Genomic DNA, 22,345 nt, shown 5'->3' with positions numbered 1-22,345 from the left:
AGGAGGAATCCAACCTCTTCCCTTCATGGCGAACTCGAACCCGGGCCGCAACAGTTTTGAGTGTAGGGCCTATATAAAGAGGAAACCTGCAGAAACAGACATTGTGTATTTTTGGGTGTCATTGCGTTCAGGGAGTCTTGAGTCATAGAGGTAAGGATTTCTCTCCAGCTCTATCAACTTCTCAACTCCTTCAGCACTGATTGGAGAATAATGGCGTAGCATAGTTCTCAATACTCCACGTGTTGAGGATTATGACATCAATGGCGGCAATTTGCCGTCCGGTGGCATTGCGAGTACGATTTCATTCTCGGAAGGTGAGTCCAAGATGGTGAGATTGGAAAAATCATATCCATTTCTGTGTCCAGACGGCAAACGTTATGAACGCAGTCATTGAAAATCATTGATCACGATTTTTACCAGATCCATGTGCATACCCGTATGGTATCCATATCAGTGTCTGGTATCCATATCCATATCCGTATCGGCATCTGTATCCGTATCTGTATGCCATATCCGCATGTCGTATCAGTATGCGTATCCGTATCCATATGTGTATCTGTTTCCATATGTGTATCCGTGTCTGCATGCCATATTCACACGTCATATCCGCATGCTGTATCAGTGTCCGTGTCCATGTGAATGTGAACACAGCTTCAGTGTGTAATACATACAGAAGTGGTTTCTGGTGTTACACATACCTGTGTATAGATATTTTAGAAATACAAACGAATAATGTGGAATATACATCATCATTGCTTGAAGCATTTAATAGAGGGTAAGAAAGAAACTATGAAAAATGATCGAAACAAAAGTAGAGTGGAGATGAAATGAAGTAGAATTTAGGTTGAAAGAAAGAAAAACGGAATTCCAGAACAGAGAGGCATGCAAAGAAAATCTAGATAATCAATGTGACACTTCCCTGCTTTAAATATCGAGAATAATCATAATATGTTCCCTTCCAAGGAACCTCAACACAAGAGGAGGCCATTAGGCCCATCAAACCTGCACTATACTTGCCAACCTATGGTTCTACATGCTCTTATTCTTTTAAATGCTAAGCATCAAGCAAGTGAGCAGCAGCACATCCCATTTTTAAACACTTTGGTATTACTCAGCCAGGGTTCGAACCACCAACCTCCCAGACTCAGATCGGATACTCCAACAGCAAACAATATACCCCAAATCTGGTTAGCTCTCTCGGCTATCTTATAGGAAAACACTATCAAGTATTTCCCATTAATTATTACTTCATATCAGAGCAATCCGACAGGGACAGGAGGCCGATCAAATTCAAGTGTTTCATATTATCCCAAAACAAACGAGAAGGGCACTCGTTAGAGCACATACCTCCACCATGTAATGCCTGATCCATGAGAACATATCGGGCCCAATACAAGTTTGATATATCATGCTATACAGTACGATATCATTTTTGGTCCGATCTCTCAATGGTGAAGAATCACTTTAAAAATTATCATGTCTGGATCCGGATTTGGATCTTCCCAAAATAGAATCAATTCTTTCTTTTCGCACACCCAACATGTTCACCACGTTTCATCCGAATCCGTCCACAACTTTTTGAGATATCTCTCAATGGTGAAGAATCACTTTAAAAATCCTAGTAGTCGGATCCGGATCTACAGAACAACCAAATCTGTTCATCCTTGTCACACACCCAACCTGTCCACAAAATTTCATCTGGATCCATCCACAGCTTTTTGAGATATCCTGCACACAAACAAAGAAACAGACAAACAAACAAGAAGAATACATCATGCAGAGCATGAAACTTGCAAAATTCATAAAACAAATTTGACCTCAAAATTAATTGGTGGTTGAATTAAATGACGAAATATGCAAATCCTCTTCAAATTTCAAGTCAATCGGATGAAAATTGACAATCTTAGAAATTCGGTCTATGCTGTCGTTTTGACCAATGTTGACCTCAAAAATAATTGTTTGGTTGAATTCAGTGACCTAATATGCAACTCCTCTTCAAATTTCAAGTGAATGGGATGAAACTTGAGGATTTTAGAAATACCTCCTTAGTTATTAACTTTGGGCCTATGTTGACCTTTTGGTCTATGTTGCCCTCAAGAACAATAAGCTTCTTCCTTTTGACAAACTCTACCATGTGGTGAAGTTTCGTGAAGATTGGTTTGAAATTGTGACCTGTACACGATAAACAGACAAACAGACAGATAAACAGACAGACAGACAGAACAAGCCGGTAGGCAGCGATAGGTCGCCGAGCATGGAAACTATAAGATATCGAGCAAAATGGATGTCATAGCGGATAGGGAATCACCTTAAGATTATGCATATCAAATCTCATCCAGTTCCATCTACTGATAACTACTTGGTATCCATTTGAATGAAAAGTACTGAAATTGCGGTTTGAAATCGGAAATCCCCAAAGTTAGAGGGGGTGCTGTGGGTGAACAAAGATCTAAATCGAAAACCCGGCTCGAGCGTTTGTGCACAATGTATTCCAGACGACTAGTGTGAATTTTCATGACCATCCGACCATAACCCTAGGAGGAGTAGCATTTGGCGCAAAGGCACCTCCAGCTCTCGCATATTATCGATTTTTGCACTAATTGACCTTTGACCCCTGAACTAAGCGAAATCGGTCAATATGTCCTGAGGCAAAGTTGTAGTACTCATTGAGTACCATGAACCTGCAACGTTTCATTCGTATAGATGCACTCACCTGGTCGCTAGGGGGCCTTCAATTTTTGCCAATTTTCGCGCATACCCTAATTGTAGGGGGCACTGCGGGTAAAGTATTCCATATATCACAAAAACCGGAATATATTTGATAGAGCATCACCTGTAGATCATTCGTGCCAAATTTCATAACCCTACGTGGGATAATGGCTTTCGGAATTGATTTTGTGTGAACGGTACCGATTTTGAAGGTTTTTCGGTTGTTGCGAGGGAACCAAAGCGTCCCAAGCAACCATCACAATTTCCAAAGCACTAGGTCATAAGATGTACCTACCACCCGAGTTTGGTCAAAATCTGCCCACGTTTACTACCAATTATGCTGATGACAAACAAACAAACATCTAAATAAACAGACAGAATTACTGACAATAAGGGTCACCTATTTCGGCGACCCAATAACAAAATCGACTAACCAATATACTTTAAAAACCTTCGATTTTGCAAGTAACAAACAAACAAACAGACAGACAGAAAGGGGTGAAAACATAACTTCCTTCAGAGGTAATAAAATACACCATTTTTTTGGATTCCGCACAGCTTTCATACCAAGTCATGAGACACGATTTTACTGACAATGTATGAAAAGATTTGTTTAGTCGTTAAATCTGATGGAGTACTGCTCTCTTCTCTGGACTAGTGCTCCTGCCTCACCCCGAGCTTGACTTCACACTGTGGAAAACAAGGCTTTTAGGATCACTAGTCCCTCCTGCAATGAAGCTGAGTCTTTGGGTCTATATCTGTCTATATATATATATATCTCTCTCTCTCTCTCTCTCTCTCTCTCTCTCTCTCTCTCTCTCTCTCTCTCTCTCTCTCTCTCTCTCTCTCTCTCTCTCTCTCTCTCTCTCTCTCTCTCTCTCTCTCTCTCTCTCTCTCGGCAGGTCGGTGATCATTCTGTTGTCTTCGACCATCTCCTCTTCGGCCTTGCCCCCCCCCCGCCCCCCCCCCTGTCTGCGATCTGTCTCCCCTATATTTCCACAGGGTGTTCAAGGTCCACCAAAAAACCCCTTCTGATGAAAATGCCAAAATCAAGAATCACTGCTCACCTTCACGCTTTCATTCCTTTTTTCCCCCACCTCTAGGACAAACTTCCACACGGATATGATTTATCGCCATTTCTTATAAAGCCTCTGACCACATTGTTGAGATTTACAAGATAGCTTAGACCGTGGTCACGCGTACTTGCCTTTTGGCAGTCTTGTTTTGTTTCGATACTTGCCCCGATTGGGAGCTGTGTTTCACACTTCACAGGCAGAGGGTTGCATTTGAGTATATATACCGTCCTTCAGAGATGTTAAGTCAGCTGCTACATCTGCTTGTACTCACTGCTGGTGGACTGGTGGATATTAAAGATCCAATGGCATCTATGGAAGAAAGAGGGCTATTGTGTGCTGACACCAAAGCCAAATTCGAAATCCTTGGCTTAATCTATGGGTGTACTGTATCAGTTGTGTAGCTGTTGCACCAGACCAAACAGCACTGCACATTAACCAGGTCAACGAAACAAGGCTTGTGTGTAGCTGCTCTTTCATGGTATGCAAGGCTAAACGAACCACATTGTGCTTCCATGGCATCCTATCATGATTCAAACCTTCATAAAAATGCCTTCTGTTCCATCGAACATTCAGTCACAGCCCACATGGTTCTCTTCCCATTGGAGGTTTTTAATTTGATTCCGATGTACCATACTCTGAAACAGAGCGTTGGTGCTGCCAACCCAGTTTCTTGGTAAGAGCTTTACTGGGTGGTTTGCCATTGCCTTCCAAACGGTAATTATGGCAAGAATTTGGAATTTGTTCAGGGTGCCGGCGAGAGCTTACTTACCCTATGCAGAGGACACCATGGCATCTTCAACATCCACCAACTAGAACGCCCAGTTTAACGTCCATCCAAGGGATGGCACACACATTGATGGATCACCCTGCCTGTGAAACACCGAGATAAGAGTTTATACCTGGGTCGGGATTCAAACCCAGGCGAGACAGCTCAGAAGTGATTGTGCGTACCTATCGTCTACACCATCTTGCAATGCAAGCCCTCCACAAACAGATGTTTCAAAAATTACGTGTAGTATGATTATTGTCTCATTGCGCTCACCTCTGTTTTTAGTATGACTAGTACACCCAGGGGTGTGTTCAGTCACCAAGTTTCTTTGTAGAGCACTCACCAAGTGGTGGAAGCACTCAAGCAAGCACTCCATGCGAAACTGATAAGGAGCAGCTGGCTTGGCAAGCGTTAGATAGCTGCTTGGTAACTGAACACACTCCAGCAACCTACAATAGTGGCAGGAGAGTCATGTTAGTATCCTCTCTCGGGTTAGGGTTACAGTAGATCAAGGCTTGGGCCCATTAGTCTGTGGGGGACAAGATAATAATATAACGACTCAAGAACGTTGAGTTTCCTCCCTTTCAGTTTAGTGTTAAACAGCAGTAGCGACTGTTTAAAAAATGTAATCATACGTGTTTGTGATTTATATTTTTTACTTCCAGTAGGGATGCTCCACGAAACTGCACAATAGACTATTTATACATGTTAACATGGCTTTGTCCAAGGAGGCAAAATCCCTTGGGTAGGGGGGTCTATTATTAGGCCCTGACCAGTTTTACCGCAGGGGAGATAGGTTTGCTCTCCATCTATCTGTTTGTTACTTGCGAAAATCGAAGAAAATCCCGTTGACTTTAAATTTGAAGACGATTTGCATATCAGCTCACTGAATTCAGCCACCAATTATTTTTGAGGTCAACATAGACCAAAAATATGCCTGGTGTTGGCTTAATGGTTAGGGTGGTGGGCTTGGGATCCTAGGATCCTGAGTTCAAATCCCACTGGGCTGTTGAATTATTACCAGGTTGGGTTGACTCTGCCTGTTCATCCTTCTGCGGTCTGCAAAATGTGTGCCAGCTTGCTGGTATACTGTATCCACTGTCCACGATTGCGCCCGATAGCCAAGGAGACTGCTTAGGTAGCAGCAACGCTCTGCACAGAGTATGGTCCCAATGGATGGATGGACAGACCAAAAGGTCAACATTGGCCATATTTCTAAAATTGTCAACTTTCCTCCGATTGACTTGGGATTTGAAGAGGAGTTGCATATTTGGTCATTTATTTCAACCACCAATTATTTTTAAGATCAATATCAGCCAAAAGGTCAATAACTGAGGTGAGACTGCTAAAATCCTCAATTTTCATCCCATTGACTTGAAATTTGAAGAGGATTTATATTTTAGGTCACTGAATTCAACCAGCCAATAATTATTGAGGTCAACATCGGCCAAAGTCAACAACATTGACCAAAAGGTCAACATAGGCCAAAAGTCAATAACGAAGCTGGATTTTCTAAAATCTTAAATTTTCATCCCATTGACTTGAAATTTGAAGAGGATTTATATTTTAGGTCACTGAATTCAACCAGCCAATAATTATTGAGGTCAACATCGGCCAAAGTCAACAACATTGACCAAAAGGTCAACATAGGCCAAAAGTCAATCACTAAGCTGGAATTTCTAAAATCTTAAATTTTCATCCCATTGATCTGAAATTTGAAGAGGATTTGCATATCAGGTTAATAAATTCAACCACTAATTACATCTGAGGTCAACATTGGCCAAATTTCAAAAATTGACTATTATTTTTTTGTATACCTTGTATACCTTTTGTATACCATTGGCTCGTATGAGAGCTAACACACAATGCACAGCAAGGGGGGCATGAGACAAGAGGGGTGGGAGTGGGAAGGACAAAACAGTGGGGAACAGAGACATTAGGAAATCTGTGGAAGGGAGTGGGATGGGTGGGGAGCATGGGGTAAACAAGATGGACACGACAGGGACTTTCAGGAAGGAAAGCAGGGAATTTGAAGGAGGTGGGTTTGGAGTGGATTAACGGGGGGGGGGGGAGAAAAGATAGAGGATTTGGATGGGGGATGACAAGAGGTGGTGGTGAACAGATGTTTTGAAGGCCTGGAGGCAAGAATGGGATTGAACAGAGTGAGGGAGTTTATTCCAAAAGCGGAAAAAAAAGAGGAATGAAAGATGAAGGTGAGCAGTGATTCGTGATTTTATTAGTTTGACCAGAAGGGGGTTGTTGGCGGACCTTGAGCGCCCTGGGGAAGTGTGGTGGGGACAAATCGCGGACAGAGCGGGGGGGGGGAGGGGGCGAAATCGGAGAGGAGACGGTGGAAGACAGAAAGACCACTGACCTGCCTGCGGTGAGAGAGTGACAGGCCCAAAGACTCAGCCTCACCACAGCGGATGCCAATGATCCAAAATGCCTTGGTTTCCACAGCGTGAAGCTGAGAAAGGTGGGAGGCAGGAGCACCAGCCCAGAGGAAAGAGCAGTACAACATCAGGCTGCGGATGAAAGCTTTGTATGTGGTCAGGAGCTCAGGTGTGCCAAGGAAGGACTTTGCACGATGGAGGATTCCCAGTCGGTGACTGGCTTTGGAGACCAGGTTGGAAATGTGCCTTTCCCAGGAAAGATAATCGCAGATAGTGAGACGCAGAAGCTTGAATGAAAGGACTTTTTCAAGAGGATTGTTAAGAAAGTAGATTGGGGGGGGGGGAGGGGTGTTCCAGATGGTCCTGTCAGAGAGACATAGTGAGAGTGTGAGATTTGTCAGGATTGCAAGACATGTTCCACATGTGGGACCAGTTTGTGATTGTATCCACATCTGAAGAGAGCGAAGAAGCTGCTGCTTGCCGATCTGAGGGATGACAGTACAGCAGAGGGTGGAGTCATAAGCAAAGAGATAAAGAGGATTTTCCAGAGTCAAAGAGATCATTGATGAAAACCAGAAAAATAACAAGGCCCAGAACAATGCTTTGATGAACTCCAGCCAGGACAGGAAGAGGGGATGAGAGAACTCCATTTAGGGCCACACGTTGGTTGCGACAGGAGAGGAAATCTGCGAGCCATGATTGGAGATGGCCTTGGATATAATTGGAAGAGAGTTTGGTGAGCAGGGCAGGGTGCCAGACCGTATCGAAAGCACGCAATATGTCGAGGGAGATGTCTCTGATTTCATGTCCGACATTGAGGACCTCCATCCACTATTGGGAGAGCAGAAGCAGCATATCCAGGGTAGAGTGACCTGGTCTGAATCCAAATTGATGATCGGAAATCAAGCCATTGGAGAAGAGGAAGGATTTAATGTCTGAAGCCATGATGGATTCTATAATCTTGCTGATGATTGGGAAAAGACTGATTGGTCTGTAGTTGCAGGGATGTGTTTTTGTACCTTTTTAATGCAGAGTGGTCATGTTTGCTGATTTTCAAGCAGATGGCAGATGACCTTGAGCAAATGAGAGGGTGAATAGAACAAAGAGAGGGTGAGCAGCAGAAGAAGAGCAGGTTTTTAGGACACGTGCGCTGATGCCATCTGGACCGGTTGCAGAATCTGCGTCGAGATTTGATGGCAAGCTCACCACTTTATCAGGTGAAAAAGACACAGAGTCCAGGGACAGCTGGGTGCGACTGGGTAAGGTGGGTACAGAAAGCGATGGATTTCGTACACAAGATTTAGATGCAAACACAGAGTTTCAGCATTCAGCCTTTTCACGTGTGGTGTCAGCTGTGCAGCCATTTGAGGTAAGGGAGGGGATGGAAGGGGAACATTCACCAGAAACAGACTTAACTAGACACCACCAGGATTGGGAAGAGGGAGAGAGGTTTGAGAGTTCAGACTTGAGATTAAAAAAAGACGTTGTTTTCTGGCTCTCCTGAGGGTAGACGCACACTTGTTCCAAGCTTTATGAAAGGAACCGAGATTATCCTCAGTTGGATATGCTTTCAATGAGGCAAAGGCAAGTTGTTTTAGGACAACTGCCTCACCACAAGCTTCAGTGTACCATGGGTGGGAGGAAGGGTAGGACAACTGAAGACGAGAGGGGATAAATCTGTGTATGTGAGAGGACGAGAGAACGAGAGAACGAGAGAGAGAGAGAAAGTTTCTTTGAAAGAATTCCCAGGACAAGTTGATGTTGGAGAAAGTAGTGATGGGTGACCAGTTGAGAAGTTTGATGGCTGTTTGAAGACCCTGCCAGTCAGCCTGAGTGAAATGCAAAATTTTACCTTTTATCAGTTGTAATGTACACAGGATGGAAACAAACTATAAATTGTGCACGGAAGCATAATTATCTCCACCCCAGAAGGTCAACGGAGATTATGTTTTCACCCCTGTCCGTCTCTGTCTGTCTGTCTGTTTTTAACTTGTTTGCTTGTCTGTCTGTGAACAGGATAGTTCTAAAAGTTCTAAAAGTTCTGGACGGATTCAGACGAAAGATGGTGGGCAGGTTGGGTGTGTGACAAGACGAATTGATTCGATTTTGGTGAAAATCCGGATCTGGATCCGGATATGAGAATTTTATAATTTCTTTAAGTGATTCTTCACCATTAAGTGACGGGGCCAAAAACGATATATGCTGTACATCATGACATCTCAAAAAGTTGTGGATGAGTTTTGCCAAAACTTGGTGGATGAGTTGCTTCGGTGACAACGAGCCGTTTCGATTTTGGTTCAGGTCTGGACCCAGATCCAGCCTTTCAGTTGATATTAAACGGAACCTGTTCAGCCTGGTGGAGGTATGCGCCCTACCGAGTGCCGTTGTGATTCATCAAGTTTTTACTCAATAATGATCGCATTTTTAGGCTTCAATGTAACCGCCATCTTTCGTCAATCATCGTTCAATCTGATTTTACAGCTTGTTACCTCTGCCACTGAAGCTGAAGGAGGTTACGTTTTCACCCCTTTCTCTTTGTTTGTCTGTTTGTGTCCAGGATATCTCAAAAAGTTGTGGACGGATCCGGATGAAATTTTGTGAACAGGTTGGGTATGTCGCAAGGACGAATTGATTCGATTTTGGTGAAGATCCGAGGATTATTTAAGCTATAAAGAGATTCTTCACCATTGAGAGATTGGACCAAAAACGATATAGTGCTGTATAGCATGATATTTCAAAAATACATTGGGCCCGATATGTTCTCATGGATCAAGCATTACGTGGCGGAGGTATGCGCTCTACCGAGTGCCCTTCTAGTTTTACATACTAGAAGCACCCGCTCCCTACCCTACGGGAGCCGTCAAGGGGGTCATGTTAATGCCTATTTTACTCCAAGGGGTCCAAGGATTACACACCCAAAAAATGGCTGCGATTGGTTCAGCCATTTTTTCGGTACCTTGAACAGACGAACTGACGGATGGACGGTGAATTATGTTGTAAAGATTCTTCAGTCGCTGCTGAGTAATTTCATGAATTGATTTGTGATCATAGCCCTAAATTAATCTGAGTCATATGATTTTGATGAACAAAGAACAGTTTTACATGGATTCATAAAATGTAATCCAATGTGGATGGGTCAGGTGAACGAGATGGCCAAGCAATTGGGTCATGGCCACCGATCCACTTGTATGGGAAGACGTCATTCAAGAACCAACACACATTTGTCTGGGAAGACGTCATTCAAGAACCAACACACATTTGGCTGGGAAGAAGTCATTCAAGAACCGTCGCACATTTGTCTGGGAAGACGTCATTCAAGAACCGTCACACATTTGTCTGGGAAGATGCCATTCAAGAACCAACACACATTTGTCTGGGAAGACGTCATTCAAGAACCAACACACATTTGGCTGGGAAGAAGTCATTCAAGAACCGTCGCACATTTGTCTGGGAAGACGTCATTCAAGAACCGTCACACATTTGTCTGGGAAGACGTCATTCAAGAACCGTCACACATTTGTCTGGGAAGATGCCATTCAAGAACCAACACACATTTGTCTGGGAAGACGTCATTCAAGAACCAACACACATTTGTCTGGGAAGAAGTCATTCAAGAACCGTCACACATTTGTCTGGGAAGAAGTCATTCAAGAACCGTCACACATTTGTCTGGGAAGACGTCATTCAAGAACCGTCGCACATTTGTCTGGGAAGACGTCATTCAAGAACCAACACACATTTGTCTGGGAAGACGTCATTCAAGAACCAACACACATTTGTCTGGGAAGAAGTCATTCAAGAACCGTCACACATTTGTCTGGGAAGAAGTCATTCAAGAACCGTCACACATTTGTCTGGGAAGACGTCATTCAAGAACCGTCGCACATTTGTCTGGGAAGACGTCATTCAAGAACCAACACACATTTGTCTGGGAAGATGTCATTCAAGAACCAACACACATTTGTCTGGGAAGATGTCATTCAAGAACCGTCGCACATTTGTCTCAGAAGACATCATTCAAGAACCCTTGCACATTTGTCTGGGAAGATTTAATGCAAGAAGCGTAACACATTTGTCTGGGAAGACATCATTCAAGAACCGACACACATTTGTCTGGGAAGATTTCATTCAAGAACCGTCGCACATTTGTCTGGGAAGACATCATTCAAGAACCGACACACACTTCTCTGGGAAGACGTCATTCAAGAACCGACACACATTTGTCTGGGAAGACGTCATTCAAGAACCGACACACACTTGTCTGGGAAGACGTCATTCAAGAACCGACACACACTTTTCTAGGAAGACATCATTCAAGAACCGACATGCACTTGTCTGGGAAGACGTCATTCAAGAACCGACACACACTTGTCTGGGAAGACGTCATTCAAGAACCGACACACTTGTCTGGGAAGACGTCATTCAAGAACCGTCACACATTTGTCTGGGAAGACATCATTCAAGAACCGACACACTTGTCTGGGAAGACGTCATTCAAGAACCGTCACACATTTGTCTGGGAAGACATCATTCAAGAACCGTCGCACAATCGAAGCAAAGTAACAAGGAGTCTCATCTTGCTGGTACAAGGTGATATGTGAAAGAGTAAATCGTTGTAGTTCAGGAACAAATAAATTCTGGAACCATTGCTATGTCTAGAATATTGCGAAGGTTCACCATTGATTGTTACTTCTCCCAAAAAGATAAAGGGCCAATGATGCGTCACTCCCTGAGAAGTCACTAGACATTGATTTTTCGTACGTCTCTTTAACGTTTCAAGACTTACTCAGGTTTGTCTGTCACCCAGATGTGGCAATTGTGGTATTTGACTTTACTTAACACTGACGTAGAAGTTGCCTCGTCAGAAAATGTCAACTCTTCAAGAAATCCAGGGAAATTGTGGATTTAACAACAGCAACAACAAAAACATGAATTTAACAACTCGAGAGTTTATAGAACAGCTTACCTTGTGCGGTCCTGAGAAAAAGGACATGGGAAGAGTCTTTTGAACTCATTTGCGAGCACAATCTACATTGGTTTTGTTCGTGAACCTTGTATAACGGGAATGATGGTGACGACACAGTGCTATGAGCCGCCATATTTGTCAGAATCTCAAACAGTTACTCTGTCCTCAGGGCATTAATATTTCGTCCAGGTACTGATACACTGAAGGTTTTTAAGAGTGCCAAAACGGCGATTTGTGTTCTACAGTGTTCAAGTATATAATTAAATTGAAATAAAAGAGATTTTAAAGGATGGAGTAAAAAAATTCTGGAAGTTTACCGCTGTTGATGCAGAACCACCTAAACCTTAATACGTTATACGACATCTTTGTGCCTGTTGTTTGTGTCCTTTATAACGTGTTTGGAATGACTTTCAATTTTGTTTCACAGTCAGGCAGAGTAAAAAAAAAAAATTATTTCACTCCGATCTGTGCATTTGGACAAATTTAGAGCCAAAGTATATTTCACTACAGGTTTGTTTTCTGATTCATGTTCTGATTCGTGTTCAAAATATAAAGTTAAATTTATCAATTAAGTTGTTCTTCGATCATAAACTGACATGTATAGACAAACACAGACTGACAGATTCAAAGTGAACCAATTGCTTAATGCCACTGTTTGCTTCACGTGCAAGGGGTAACAACATTGGAATTGACAAAATTTGATAAATAATGATTTCATGCACCATTTACCATTGTTTCTCATCGATGATAATGTGTACATCAAACATTATAAAAGTTAAAAGTTGCACAAGGACTTTATGGACACCATATATACTGTATAATACATCATATGTATACTAATAAGTGTGTGTGTGTGTGTGTGTGTGTGTGTGTGTGTTCATAAAGCACATCATTTTCTCTCTGCTCATTCCCCTCCCCCCACCCATATATCTCTATCTCTATCTCTATCTCTATCTCTATCTATATCTCTATCTCTATCTATATCTATATCTATATCTATATCTATATCTATATCTATCTCTATCTCTATATCTATATCTATATCTATATCTATATCTATATCTATATCTATATCTATATCTATATCTATATCTATATCTATATCTATATCTATATCTATATCTATATCTATATCTATATCTATATCTATATCTATATCTATATCTATATCTATATCTATATCTATATCTATATCTATATCTATATCTATATCTATATCTATATCTATATCTATATCTATATCTATATCTATATCTATATCTCTCTCTCTCTCTCTCTCTCTCTCTCTCTCTCTCTCTCTCTCTCTCTCTCTCTCTCTCTCTCTCTCTCTCTCTCTCTCTCTCTCTCTCTCTCTCTCTCTCTCTCTCTCTCTCTCTCTCTCTCTCTCTCTCTCTCTCTCTCTCTCTCTCTCTCTCTCTCTCTCTCTCTCTCTCTCTCTCTCTCTGTGTGTGTGTGTGTGTCTGGGCGGTGTTTTTTCTTTGGGTGGTGTTTGTCTCCGGACGTGTCTGGATGGAGTTTTTCTCCGGATGTGTCTGGGCGGTGTTTGTCTCCGGATGTGTCTGTGTTTGTCTCTAGACATGTCCAGGCAGTGTTTGTCTCCAGGCACCTTAGCTGTGGACATGTACGAGTGGTGTTTGTCTCTGAATGTGTCTGCGCGGTGTTTGTCTCCAGATGTGTTTGGACGGGAGTTTGTCTCCGGACATGCCTGAGCGGTGTTTATCTTCAGAAAGCTTAGCTCCGGGTGTGTCCGGGCGGTGTTTGTCTCCCAACATGTCCGGGCAGTGTTTATGTCCAGACGGGTATTTGTTTGTCTCCATCGCATGTTTGCCTTCCCTTCCCCCACCCCTCCTCACTCTCCCTCCCTTCTTGCTCCCCCACTCCTCCTCGCTTCCCCTCTCTCCTCTCTCCTCCTCCACCTGCTCACCCTCCACCTGCTCACCCTCCACCTGCTCACCCTCCACCTGCTCACCCTCCACCTGCTCACTCTTTCCCCCCCACCACCTCCTAACTCCCCCCTCTACCACCTCCTCTCAATTTCCATCCCCACATCCTCACTCTCCCCCACCACCTCACTCTCCCTCCCACCACTCCTCTCTTTCTCTCCCCCATATTTTTCTGTCCCCCCTCCATCCCCGTTGTATTCTGTCAGTGAAGTGACAGGTGGTATTTGCTTGTATATAATACATATTGTGTGTATATTATATGTATATATATATATATACATAATATGTACAATATAATATATATAACATATGTTTATATATATATATATATATATTATAATGTATTTAACATATATATATATATATATATATATATATATATATATATATATATATATATATATATATATATATATATATATAAATAATATAATCTATATAAATATTTCGGCACGCCCCTTTCTTTGTTCCACCATCAGATTTTTGTTACTGCATGAAATGAAACAAGATTTGGCACATATACTAATGATATTGTGACGTCCACGGGACTTGAACAGTCCCGCCAACGTAGAATGAGCCGAAACGATGGAGGCGGTTTATTTTTTATAACCCAAAGATGGCGGTTTTAATCGCTCTACAGCAAACGGGACGAGGAAGGTGGCACGAGTCGCTTTTTACTGAGTTAATAGTATTTATTTCTCGAACCAGAAATAATAATAAGACTCGGCAAGAGGCGGGATCCGGGGCGATTCGACGGGATGGTGGTGTGGGTTCGGGCGTGGGGAAAACAGAAACAATTCCAATGGATATACAAATCTCAAACCCTCTAAGGCGCCAGGTACACACACACACACACACACACACACACACACACACACACACACACACACACACACACACACACACACACACACACACACACACACACACACACACACACACACACACACACACACACACACACACACACACACACACACACACACCGTAGCTGGTCCTGGTGGTCAGGCTGGTTCGTGGTGTAGACGCAACAGTCCCTGGATTGGCGCCGGACGAGCTGGCGTTGCGCTCGTCAGGGGCAGGAGACACCGTGGTGCTGTCGACCTCCTGGTGTCGGCCCGAGTCCGCTCACAGCCGCTGGGGAGCAAGTTCTGGTGCCAAGATGCGAGCAGGAGAGGGAGGCAAGTCCGCCCGCCGTTCAGCCCCATACTCCGAGCCAGCAGAACCCCAGAGCCAACCGAGGTGAGGAACGAGGCACAGCAAGGCCACGAGACACGACGAATCGAGGAACGTACCAGCCCAATAATAGAGAACGCTCTGAGCCCAACAGCCTCGACCAAACGGTTTCTCTTTATCAATCTTCTTCTTCCGCCTCTTTTCCCCGAACAGAACCTTTTTATCCTCGAGTCCTCGTCACTTCCAATCGAGCCATTTTATTGGCCCTGCGCCGTCGCCTTCCGCCAATCGTGATCACGGGGCGGAGCCATCCGCAGCACTGTCCTGTTACGTCACGGCAAGCCTCCAGGGAATACTAAAAGGGTTTACGCAGACACACTTACCCTAACCCGTCTCCCTATCTAATTACGTGACAATTATCATTTCCCCCTTGAAGAAATGGACATTTACTAGACAACTTATCACCACTGAATTGCTACTTATTACATCGAGATCCTGGTACAACTCGAACAGCATGGCATACCTAATTAAACATCCTAATTACCCTTTGAATGCATACCCCCCCTCAGACGTAACACTGCCCCCTCCTCTGGTACCGCAGCTCATGCAAGGTATATCACAGGCGCTACCATACCAGCCTTAACACTTACTGACTCACACCTATTTAACCTAACGAAATAAAGTAGGAGGGGCAATGGGCAGCGAGCCGCAGCTAACTTACCTATCCTGCTTAATGTACTACCCCCTTATGGCCTTATCCTCGCCTAAACAATCATTCATTTTTTTATTTCATCACATTAGAGCACTGAGGGAAGTGGCACTCCATCCTCTGGATCATCGTTCCTGTCCAACACTCTTCCAGTGATCTGGGGAGGGGAAACAAAAGGTTCCACAAAAACACAACACTTATACTTTACATTCCTACTCTAAGCCTTAACGATACTATTCACGGAATATTTACACTTGACCGCGTCCCCCAGTGGATGCTAATAGACCCAGCGTTACCTGGGGAGCCAATTTTCAAATTTGCTTGCCCCAAAATTATGTGGACATCATGCCCTTGCTGCACATGTCAAGTTGTGCGGGATCGAGTGGGACTCACACATCTTCACAACACTCACACCATGGTCATCATCACATTTCTAAGTCATGGTCCCCATTTTAATGATGCAGGCTGAATCCCGTCATGGCCGTGGGGTGGGTTATCACAAGATGATGGGGGCATCTCAGGTGCAACCATGCCCACAGGTAAGCTTTAGTCCAACCCGGACGTTTCTCTGCCCCGCTCCCCTTGATTCCCACCCCCCTGGTAGCCATCAGCTCTAACCCCGTACAACACACTGGAAGGGGTCTCACTGGCTCCTCTGGCCTTCCTGGGTCGCCAAGGTCCTACCCGCCTTGGTCGCCCAACCAGACCCTCTCCCGGTTGCCTCCAGACACTGTCACTATTAGCCACCAGGGGTGAATCTCCTTGAAGGGGGTCGCAATTCCCGCTCACCGTGAGCTTCAGCAATCCCTGCGGACAAGCACATCATCCCCACCCACAAAACCCACATGACTCCCCCCACCCCATCGGCCTTACATGTGGCACCTGCATTTCTAACACTTCACCGACCATGACTTTCCCTGTCACCACACCATGTCCAATAAAAAAATCAATATGTGCACCATACATTTCACTTCTTAACTTGAAACAACTCACACAGCACTTTTCCTCACCCGATCCACGCACCAGCCATTGGACAGCCACTCGTGCCTGCTTTGTTACCAATTACCCACTGTCCCTATTGTCACTCTAAAACCCAGCAGAACTTACAAACACATGCCAATTTTCCCACAATTCACTATTTTCACCAAAGGAGGCACTTCGCCACAATCTCAGCAGCCGAGCATGGCCCTATATGCTCAGCCCAATCTAGTCTCCCCGACCCCCGACAGTTATTTCCGGACTCGACCTATGTAAGGGCACCTCGGATAGACCTGGCGGTTCAGCAGGAGGATTCATCCTCTCAAAGTCTAAAAGTCTATTGGAGGGTCCCTCCATCGCCGGGTACCGGCAATATCGTTGCACGTGTCCTCTTCGCCCGCACCGGAAACAACTCCCCATAAAAGGTCCCCGTGGGTATCTGTGTAATGTCTCTTCCGGTTCCGGACCCCCTCAACCATAATCGAATTGCTCTATTGGCTGAGCTGGACCACGCCGCTGTGGCGCACCTACTGCCGAATTACCCTTTATCAAACTTGACAGTTTCTGGCAAATTTCCTGAAACATTTGGGTAATGCCAATTTCTCCCAGCCCCCCTCCCTGATCCCGAATCTCCGCCTGTCGGATCGTCACCGATGGCCTCTCGGGCACCCGACCCGGCCGACTCCACGAGGCCAGCCTGGCCGCGCACTCGGCCGCTCGGTGCACGGTGGGTGGATCCTGTAGCTCCACTAGCGCTCGGACCTCAGGGTCAGGAAGAGCAGCTAAAAATTTCTCGAGTGCCAGTCTGTCCCACGCCTCCACTGTTAGGTCCCGATACGCGATCCTAACTGATTGGTAAATGTCCTGTGCCAGCTCCTGCACTGTCTCGCCCGACTTTAATCTGCGGTGCTGGAGCTGGGCCCGCACCAGATCACAGTTTGCTGCAAACCCAAACCGATGACTCAACGCCTCGCAAATGTGGAAGCTGGTCAACATCCCCTCCGCGATCAAGTTTAACACATCTGCGGCTGGTCCCCGCAACGCTGCCACCAAATTCCCTGTACGTTCCCGCTCATTCCACCCGTTTAGTCGGGAAATGCACTCAAATTGCGTCAGAAAAGCTTCAACGCTCCCTGACCCGTCAAAATTTACCAGGGGGATCACTTTTCCGGTGGCCCACTTCCCGGTTTCTCCCTTGTCCGAATCCAGCCCAGGGATCAAACACCCTTGTGTCTGCGTATCCAATTTCGGAGCCCACTGTGGCCAAAGATGTTTTGTGGTGAGGGTCTCATGGGTCAATTTTGCCTCCTGTTCCAAACGTTGAATGGACCGAATCACCTCTTCCCGCAGGATCCTCTGGGCCCGCACAACCTCCTCCAAGGCTCTGTCGCGAGTTTGTAGCTGCTCCTCAACCAACCCGGACACTCTACTTACAAAAGACGGCTCTCCCAGGCCTTTATCCAAGACTTCATCTTGGCTCATAATTTTATCTTGTTCGTCCAAACGAGCCTCCAATCCTTTTACCTCCTCCGCCAAATTCATCCCTTGCTTCCTCAGCTCTCCCCACTCTTGAACTTGCAGCTGCATACGAGCATCCAGCTCTGACGTTCCAGACTTTCATCCACTATCAACCCGAATGTTCGTTGCATCAATTTTATCTACCAATTTTTTCCGTATATTTTCCCCTTCCAATGTAATTTATACCTTTGTTTCCTCCAATCTATCCTCGAATTTACTTTGTATTTCCCCCAATTTAACATCCACACACTCCTGCATCTCAGTTTTCATTTTCTCCATCTTTTCCCCCCAATTCATCCCTCATTAAATCAATCCGTGCACCCAACTGTTCCCCCATTACCCCCAATTGATCTGTCATTTCTGCCCCCTGTGCCACGAATTGATTTGCCATTTGTGCCGTCATGTCCCCTATTAAACTTTCCAACATTGTCTGGATCGATATCGCGCCGGTTTCCGGCGCTGCCGGACCATTACGGGCGATGAAGCACGGTCCCCGCTCGGAATGGGGGAGGTTCCAATCCTACCCCCGTCTCTCCCTTCTTACCCCGACTCGCTGCCAGACATGTGGCCTTCCTCCTCAAACATCTGCACATCCGCCATGGTGCAGAAGTCCCGTTTGCCGCCAATTAAATTTAATTTGAAAACTCCCGCCAAAATTTTCCCGCGCTCGCGCGCTTTTCTGTAGTTATTTTATATTCCAAATCGTGGCGAGATTTTAATCCTGCTATATTCTCCCGATACCAAATATAATTTAGAGGGGTTCGAACATCCCACTCCTGACACCAATGTGACGTCCACGGGACTTGAACAGTCCCGCCAACGTAGAATGAGCCGAAACGATGGAGGTGGTTTATTTTTTACAACCCAAAGATGGCGGTTTTAATCGCTCTTCAGCAAACGGGACGAGGAAGGTGGCACGAGTCACATTTTACTGAGTTAATCGTGTTTATTTCTCCAACCAGAAATAATAATAAGACTCGGCAAGAGGAGGGATCCGGGGCGATTCGACGGGATGGTGGTGTGGGTTCGGGCGTGGGGAAAACACAAACAATTCCAATGGATATACAAATCTCAAACCCTTTAAGGCGCCAGGTACACACACACACACACACACACACACACACACACACACACACACACACACACACACACACACACACACACACACACACACACACACACACACACACACACACACACACACACACACACACACACACACACACACACACACACACACACACACACATACACACAACGTAGCTGGTCCTGGTGGTCAGGCTGGCCCGTGGTGTAGACGCAACAGTCCCTGGATTGGCGCCGGATGAGCTGGCGTTGCGCTCGTCAGGGGCAGGAGACACCGTGGTGCGGGCGACCTCCTGGTGTCGGTCCAAGCCCGCTCACAGCCGCCCGGGAGCCAGTTCTGGCGCCAAGATGCGAGCAGAAGAGGGAGGCAAGTCCGCCCACCGTTCGGCCCCGTACTCCAAGCCAGCAGAACCCCAGAGCCAACCGAGGTGAGGCACGAGGCACAGCAAGGCCACGAGACACGACGAATCGAGGAACGTACCAGCCCAATAATAGAGCACGCTCCGAACCCAACAGCCTCGACCAAACGGTTTCTCTTTATCAATCTTCTTCTTCCGCCTCCTTTCCCCGAACAGAACCTTTTTATCCTCGAGTCCTCGTCACTTCCAATCGAGCCGTTTTATTGGCCCACCGCCGTCGCCTTCCGCCAATCGTGATCACGGGGCGGAGCCATCCGCAGCACTGTCCTGTTACGTCACGGCAAGCCTCCAGGGAATACTAAAAGGGTTTATGCAGACACACTTACCCTAACCCGTCTCCCTATCTAATTACGTGACAATTATCATTTCCCCCTTAAAGAAATGGACATTTACTAGACAACTTATCACCACTGAATTGCGACTTATTACATCGAGATCCTGGTACAACTTGAACAGCATGGCATACCTAATTAAACATCCTAATTACCCTTTAAATGCATACCCCCCCTCAGACGTAACAATATTATTGTCTTCCTTAAGAGGCCCCTCAAAATTCGTTTTGATCCATTTTCACAAACTCCAACCGATTCCATTCAAATTCGGCACGATTATGGCTTTTGGTCCAACTTAGGTCATTGGCTATAGATTTTTTCCATAACACTTCCCATATTCGAAAAAATCGCTAAATCGATATCCCTTATGGGATTTTCCATTCAAATCCACTCAAGTTTAAGGCCTACGGGGGACGCAAATTTCCACTTTGCCCCGGGCGCTGTTTACCTCCGCCACGCCAAGCTGTAAGGGTTAGGGTTAGGGTTAGTGTTAGGGTTAGGGTTAGGGTTAGGGTTAGGGTTAGCTACCGTAACACTAACCCTAACCCTAACCCTAACAGCTAACCCTAACCCTAACAGCCAACCTAACCCTAACCCTAACAGCTAACCCTAACCCTAACCCTAATCGCTAACTCTAACCCTAACTGCAACCCTAACCCTAACCGTTAACCCTAACCGCTAACCCTAACCCTAACTGCAACCCTAACCCTAACCGTTAACCCTAACCGCTAACCCTAACTGCAACCCTAACCCTAACCGCTAACCCTAACCGCTAACCGCTAACAGCTATTCAGGAAATTTGCAAGAAAGTCCAGGCAACGCCGGGCATTACTACTAGTATATAATATAATACAATACTATATATATATATATATATATATATATATATATATATATATATATATATATATATATATATATATATATATATATATATATACACATATATCTTTTCATGCATATGAAATCAAATGTACATATATACAGGATATAATAAATGGAGTACAGTATAAACACGACGACTGTTCTTTTTAACGAACCAAGCCTTTCACGAACTGACTGAACAAGCATGCCCTGAAGTGAAAGTGGCAGGAATTTGTGACAAGGTGGTGACGAGACACCACACATCACCGACTTTTCACCACAGAGCCCGTCGGATGTTTAACGTCCAAATAACGTGAGCCTGAAGCACACGGAACACCCGGCTTTGCTTCGCAACTCCCTGACCGATGCAGCAGTTTCCATTCGAGTCGGGAATCGAACCCAGCGACACCGGACGGTTCAACAGCTCAAACATAATAATCGTTCTCCCTCGATCTATCTGCATCACCGCCATTCGACGTAATAATATCCATCAGATAATTATCTACTTATAGCACTTTATAAATCATATCTCATGTATTAAAATTATATCATACATTTATAAATCCGTATCCATGGTGATTAAATTTGTGACAAAAGAGGTGGAAATTCGTTCACTTTCGTGGCGTGGTGTCGTCTGTGGTAAAACGCGGGAAGAGCGTCTGGTCGGAGTCTGTGGTAAAACGCGGGAAGAGCGTCTGGTCGGAGTCTGTGGTAAAACGCGGGAAGAGCGTCTGGTCGGAGTCTGTGGTAAAACGCGGGAAGAGCGTCTGGTCGGAGTCTGTGGTAAAACGCGGGAAGAGCGTCTGGTCGGAGTCTGTGGTAAAATGCGGGAAGAGCGTCTGGTCGGAGTCTGTGGTAAAACGCGGGAAGAGCGTCTGGTCGGAGTCTGTGGTAAAATGCGGGAAGAGCGTCTGGTCGGAGTCTGTGGTAAAACGCGGGAAGAGCGTCTGATCGGAGTCTGTGGTAAAACGCGGGAAGAGCGTCTGGTCCGCGTCTGTGGTAAAACGCGGGAAGAGCGTCTGGTCCGCGTCTGTGGTAAAACGCGGGAAGAGCGTCTGGTCCGAGTCTGTGAGGGAGATCTCAGGTCGGTGGTTCGAACCTCGGCCAAGTCACACCAAACACTGTAAAAATGTTACGTGCTGCTTCGTTGCTTGATGCTGAGCATTTAAAGATGATAGAGAACGGACAAACAACAATAGGTTGGTAATGATAGCACAGCGTTTGACCGTCATCATGGCCTCCTCATGCGTCAAATTTCTTGTGAAGGAACTCACATCATGAGAAGAAGAAGTAGAGGAAGAAGAAGTAGAAGAAGAAGTAGAAGAAGAAGTAGAAGAGGAAGAAGTAGAAGAAGAAGAAGAGCACGGAATTCCTTGCGCATGCGCAGAAGCTCCAAAAAGTTTTTTT

General features: G+C 45.2%; 2 protein-coding genes across 3 annotated transcripts in view; both read right to left on the bottom strand.

The window, feature by feature from the left end:
• Nucleotides 1-4,061, bottom strand: part of LOC147013613 (glycine N-methyltransferase-like) — a 97,921-nt gene extending 93,860 nt beyond the window's left edge. Inside the window, exon 1 of one of the 2 annotated variants that reach the window (XM_085855568.1) lies at nucleotides 3,917-4,061. The gene's annotated coding sequence lies outside the window, so the exon portion shown is untranslated. The remainder of the gene's footprint in view (nucleotides 1-3,916) is intronic. The other variant, XM_085855567.1, reaches the window with a different exon arrangement.
• A 10,249-nt stretch (nucleotides 4,062-14,310) lies between these two features.
• LOC147013612 (uncharacterized) lies at nucleotides 14,311-20,586 on the bottom strand. The gene has a single exon (XM_085855558.1). The coding sequence runs from the start codon at nucleotides 18,304-18,306 to the stop codon at nucleotides 17,191-17,193; it is 1,116 nt and encodes a 371-aa protein (XP_085711684.1). The 5' UTR covers nucleotides 18,307-20,586; the 3' UTR covers nucleotides 14,311-17,190.
• Nucleotides 20,587-22,345: the final 1,759 nt, after the last annotated feature.

The sequence above is a fragment of the Eptatretus burgeri genome, chromosome 14 (genome assembly GCF_056783735.1).
Source record: "Eptatretus burgeri isolate ZD-2024b chromosome 14, Ebu_testis_v1, whole genome shotgun sequence".
NCBI classification, from domain to species: domain Eukaryota; kingdom Metazoa; phylum Chordata; class Myxini; order Myxiniformes; family Myxinidae; genus Eptatretus; species Eptatretus burgeri.
The sequence above is the reverse complement of the archived record's forward strand: the minus strand, read 5'-3'. Positions and strand labels throughout refer to the sequence as shown.